The sequence below is a fragment of the Crocodylus porosus genome, unplaced genomic scaffold, assembly GCF_001723895.1.
Source record: "Crocodylus porosus isolate Cpor-Errol unplaced genomic scaffold, CroPor_comp1, whole genome shotgun sequence".
NCBI lineage: Eukaryota > Metazoa > Chordata > Crocodylia > Crocodylidae > Crocodylus > Crocodylus porosus.
Genome location: NW_017728915.1, coordinates 33,945,267 through 33,950,860, shown reverse-complemented (window position 1 = coordinate 33,950,860; position 5,594 = coordinate 33,945,267). Strand labels below are relative to the sequence as shown.

General features: G+C 45.3%; 1 protein-coding gene across 2 annotated transcripts in view; it reads left to right on the top strand.

Annotated features, from left to right (window-relative positions):
- SDR42E1 (short chain dehydrogenase/reductase family 42E, member 1) overlaps positions 1 to 5,594 on the top strand; it is a 5,946-nt gene extending 352 nt beyond the window's left edge. Inside the window, exons 2-3 of one of the 2 annotated variants that reach the window (XM_019535939.1) lie at positions 1,461 to 1,572; positions 2,516 to 5,594. In XM_019535939.1, the coding sequence (XP_019391484.1) occupies positions 1,505 to 1,572; positions 2,516 to 3,623 (1,176 nt within the window). In that variant the 5' untranslated portion in view covers positions 1,461 to 1,504 and the 3' untranslated portion in view covers positions 3,624 to 5,594. Of the gene's footprint in view, positions 1 to 539; positions 1,573 to 2,515 lie in introns of those variants that run through there. The other variant, XM_019535937.1, reaches the window with a different exon arrangement.

Below are 5,594 nucleotides of genomic sequence, written 5' to 3'. Positions count from 1 at the left end.
CACTCCTTCCCTGATCTGTTGCTCTGCTTCTGTGCCCTGCTCTGTCCTGCACTTCCTCCCTGATCTGTTGCTCTGCTTTCTGCTCCCTGCCCTATTCCTTGCTCTGTCCTGCACTTCCTCCCTGATCCGTTGCTCTGCTTTCTGCTCCCTGCCCTGTTCCCTGCTCTGCTTTTGGCCCTATCCACTATGCCCAGCACATGGGGCTGCCCCGGCCTTAACAAGCCCCGCCGGTTCAACCCTTTGCAGGCACGGCTTAACGAGGAGCGCCCCCTCCGTGGAGAGCAACGTCCTGACCACCGCGCCCTGAGCCCGCCAGCGCCCTCGACGAGCTGCTTTGGGGCAGCCCCAGCACACAATCGCACCCTGCTATTTAGGGAAACAGGTTACTAGCAGGGCTGGTGGTTTCGTGCGACACCGCACTGTCCGTGTTTGCTGGGAGAGCCGGCATGGGTTGCGATTTCCCGCAAAATCAAAAAAAAAAAAAAAGGTAGTTATACAAACAGTGAAGGCGCCCCCACCAATCAGCAGCAGGGATGGGGTCGCTACAAAATCGGCTCTGCGGGGCCACAGAAAAAACCCTTTGTTTCAGCCCAACTTCAGTCGGTCCCTACCTATTAGGATTGACAAACATCCAGTAAAGGTTGAGTCGCTCCCAGCTTTCGCAGGGAGCGCGTCTGGAGGGTTATCCAGCTGGAGATGCTTCTGTTGGGAAAGTTGTGTTTGAGCAAAAAAAAAAAAGCCGGCCCAGACGTGTGTAGACTGGTAGAGAGCCATGAAAACAGGCCCAGCTCCACGTGATGATTAAATCTACTCGTTACCAGGCTTGAGGATTTTTCTTTTCCTCCATCTTCTCAATTTTTGGGCGTTAGGGAATATTTCTAGGGGAGGATGCCAGAGACATATCCGCGTGCATAGATAAAGATTTGAGTGAGGCATAAATACTTACAAAAGTTGGATCACACTTGGTGTAGTTTCTAGATGAACATACACACACGCACAGACACGCACACTGATCTGTGTAAATATGAGGTGCTTTGTTACCACGCACTGACTGCTCTGCAAGTGGATACATGGGTATTTGATGCGGTTAAATTATACCCACCTAGTTAATTCACTCTATAAAGTCATGTCTTCTGTAATGCCACCTAATTTTGTTCTGAATTCTTATTACCCATACTCCTATCAGCAGAATATGATGCAATGAATGAAGATCAATAACTCTCTTGCATCTTGAGCCACATTACCAACTGCCTTTATTTTGCAACAGTAGCCTTTTTTGTTCGCCCCCATATTGCCTTTATAAGACTATTTGGACAGGATCGAGTCCTACTTAACAGACAGTGCGGTTTGTCTGCCAAAATTGAAACACAAATGGTCTCTCAAATGGCTAAATATATGGAGGTATTAAACATCCGTATCGATTTTGATATGCAGTTTTTGCAATGAATTTTATTTTATAGGTCAGTTTGCTTTTAAAAGAAAATAGTGCCAAAGGAAAAAAAGGATGGACCCAGAAAATATCACCAAGGAAGCTGTCCTTATTACTGGAGGAGGTGGTTACTTTGGTTTCCGGTTAGTGCCTACAATTTTAACTTTGCTTTAAAATAACTGTAGCTGCAAATACTTGGCGGAACAGCTTTGCTTCTCAGAAATCGGTTGGTTAAAATGGAATTGCAGAGTTCTGCATTTAGTTATTCCCAGCTGAGTGTTTTTCTTTTAAGTGCCTGGCCTGGACCCTCAGCCAAGTAGTGATTTTTCTGCCTCAAAAGTTTCTGCAAGCCATGTTATGCCTTCCATTAACTTTGTGCAACCCTTAAATGAGAATTCATCCTACCAACAGCTCCACGCAAACTGCTCCTCCCTCCGTGCATAGGCTGCAATCTTGCAAACATTTATTTGCACATTTAACGTTATGGAAGATTGGAGAGCTGGGGGACGACTTTGGTCCATAAGGTTAAGCACACACCTAAGTGTGGTAGGACTGGGGCCTTCCGTGTGCACAAATTGGAATCAAATCCATCGTACCCTTCCACAGCTGGTTCTGCAGGTTTCAGAGGACTAAACAGTTGTAAACATTTATTTTAGCCATTACAAAAATTAAGTATGACTTCAGATTCACACAGGAACAAATCTGTTGCATGACAAGATGTCATTTTTACAGACACTCTTTGACACCACAACTACGCTTTAGTGGGAAAATCTTTTATCCCCTCTCCAAGGGCTTGGTTTGGATTTGCTTTCTAAGGGTTATGGAAACAGCGCTTGTCGCAAACAGAAAAAATTACCATATTTCTGCTTTGCATCAAATTCCGCTGTGAGCTTTTGCCGAATCTTGCAAGTAGAAGCAGACAGTTCGTTTCAGACCCCTTAATGGGTACACAGATTCTTTGAAAACACCGACAAGCAAAAGGCAGCACTGAAATGGTTAAGGAGTCTCTCTCAGCCCAAGGTGAAATGCTTTTATGCATCGTTATGCTACATATAGCACTAACATATGGCATCTGTCATGCTTCAGTTTAGGTTGTGCCCTATGCAAAAAGGGAGTCAGCGTGATTCTGTTTGATGTCGGGAAGCTGATCCAGGCTGTACCAGAGGGAGTAAAGTTCGTAGAGGGGGATGTCTGCCATCTCTCTGAAGTGGAAAAAGCCCTGCGCGATGTTATCTGCGTGTTCCATATTGCTTCCTATGGAATGTCTGGCAGGGAGCAACTGAACCGAAAACTTATAGAAGACGTGAACGTGAGAGGAACAGAAAATGTCATCCAGGCTTGCAGGAAAGCAGGCGTGTCGAGACTGGTCTATACAAGCACGTACAATGTCGTGTTCGGAGGCCAGGTTATCAAAAATGGGGATGAATCTCTGCCTTATTTCCCTGTTCACCTCCATCCTGATCACTACTCCCGGACCAAGTCACTAGCAGAGATGAAAGTGCTGGAGGCAAACGGCACTGAGCTCGGAGAAGGCAAAGGAGTGTTAAGGACCTGTGCTCTTCGACCAGCAGGCATCTATGGGCCTGGGGAACAAAGGCATCTCCCAAGAATAGTTAGCTACCTTGAAAGGGGATTCTTTAAATTCCTGTATGGGGATCCCCACAGTTTAGTAGAATTCGTGCATGTAGATAATTTAGTTCAGGCTCATATCCTGGCCTCTGAGGCACTCAAAGCCACCAACCAGCACAGAGCTGCTGGCCAAGCCTACTTCATCTCAGATGGCAGGCCAGTAAACAACTTCGAATTTTTCCGACCTCTAGCTGAAGGCTTGGGTTACAGATTCCCAACCCTTCGCCTTCCTCTCACCCTCGTGTATTTCTTTGCATTCATAACTGAAATGGTTCACACCCTGGTTGGCCCTTTATATAATTTTCAACCTCTCCTCACTCGCGCCGAGGTTTACAAAACAGGCATCACACATTATTTTAGCATGGAGAAGGCCAGGAAGGAGCTAGGGTACGCACCCGAGCAGTTCAGTCTAAATGAAGTGGTCGAATGGTTCAAGTCACGGGGACACGGGAGGAAGCTTAGAAACTATACGGTAAAAGATCTCATTAGGGACGGAGGCTTGGTCTTGCTGCTGGCTGCATTGGTGCTCTCCTGGCTTCCAACGGCAATCGCAATGTCAGTGTGAAAGACACAACGTACTGAGCCTGTTACATCTATTTTCGAGTGATAATACATGCACAGTACGTGAGAATTGAGATGCAACCAGACCTCGCCTGCTCTCTCTGAAGAAATCCCATTATTACCAGCAGTGAAATAACTGTCTTTTTCAAATCTTAAATCTATTATTTTTGCATTCCAGAACAACACAGTGCTATATCCCAGCACTTTTGGGGGGTGGCCATATGGATACAGAACACACTCTGTCCAGCTACGGCACTGTTCAGATTAAATGGATCAACAACATTACCAGACAAGTGACTATACTTAGTCGTCATACTAATAGTCATCTGTAGGGCAAAGTGAGGCTGTACTCTGAAAAGTAACACAGTTCCCAGTTCTGTGGTGTTTGGTTGACTTCCATTGTCTGCGAGGTGTGAGAAAGCGAGCAGCCTGCATTCTTGCTTTGGGTTTGAGCCCAGCGTCTTTGCTTCTAACTGATCACCACAAACACTAGGGATCCTTTAGGCCAACACAGACACATCTTTGTTCCCCCCCTCCATTTCAGGCATGCCACTGCTGACATCCACATCCTGTTGTTTTCTGCAGGCTCGCAGAGGCACAATTGATCCAGATTAATAAGCATCTTGTTGGTGATGTGTATGGGGGATAGGGTTGTGTTCACCTCGTCTGAGCTCTGGAGAAACTGGTGCGTAAAAGCACAACAGCTCTAACTGTGTCACCTGGGTAAACAACAGTGGCTCTGAATACCCTGGGGGAACAGAACTGCTGATGCTACTTTTCTAGAGAGCCCCTTTTCAGATGAGAGCAGCACTTCCCTTTAGCAGGTAATCACAGACAGGAGAAAGATCAATATGATTGCTAATGGCATGTTGTTTGCAGTTACAGCAGCATGCTGCAAATTATGGAACAGGCTTACCCTTTTCACACTGCCCGGATTATACCCGTGACCCCTGCTATTGATTCTTCCTTAACAAATACGTGGCTCGTGGCCCAGAAGAGAATGCTCTACCTTGCTCAAAAGCAAGCGTATTTCGAAAACCAGGTTCATTCACTGTCCATTCCCAGCCACAGAACTGGCCAGCCAAACTGTGGTCTACAGTACGGAGATAAGAAGTTTTTATAAAATGGCCTCATACCTGTGGGCTGGCAAATCCACTTGAGTTCCTGTTCACCCAGGGGGGGTTTCCATTAACATCCACAAAGGACAAGCCTAACTGCTTAAACCTTACTTGCTAGTAACTTTTGTTAAACAAGAGCCAATGTTCATCTGGAGTCAGTGCGACAGAGACTACCTTGATCGCTTGTACTATCACAAGTACTCTGATAAGACAGTCCTTTCATGAGTTTGAAATGGTCACCCTGACGGAGCATTACCTGAGTATGCAATCAGCAATGGGAGCCACACATTGGTTTCTAGTTCCGGCTCAGGAGTTTAAACTGCATCAGCTAGTTTTGATCATGTCGTAATCAGACAAACTGGTGATAACCAGAGAGCGAGCATGCAGTTGTTCCTGAAATCCTTTAATTCTCATCCTTACAGCTCACCTTCCAGTTCTACCAATTTAATAGAAAGGAGGTTTGCAAGGCATCCGTCACTGGTGCAGCAGCCATGTCATTCAGAAACCAAACTCATGCCTAACATTGTATTCAGAGAAGTTACCTCAAGGTAGAAGTTGACTCGATGGATTTACTGTTAAAAACAAAAAGCATAATGATTCTAATGGAAAAAATACTGAAATAAACCTAAACGGACAGAAATTTTCCACGTGCTCGTATGTTTTAAATATATTGTGTCTGCAGTGTCATTTCTGAAACACTTCTACAGCGAGCTAATTTGTAACCATTACTGTAGCCAAGTACTCCGTCTGAAGCACTGGTTTGTAGGCTTTTTCTAACGGTAAAACATGCTTATTTAAAATGAACGAGCTGATTAAAATGTGCATTAATAAATAAAGGCAATGATTTTCTCCACAAC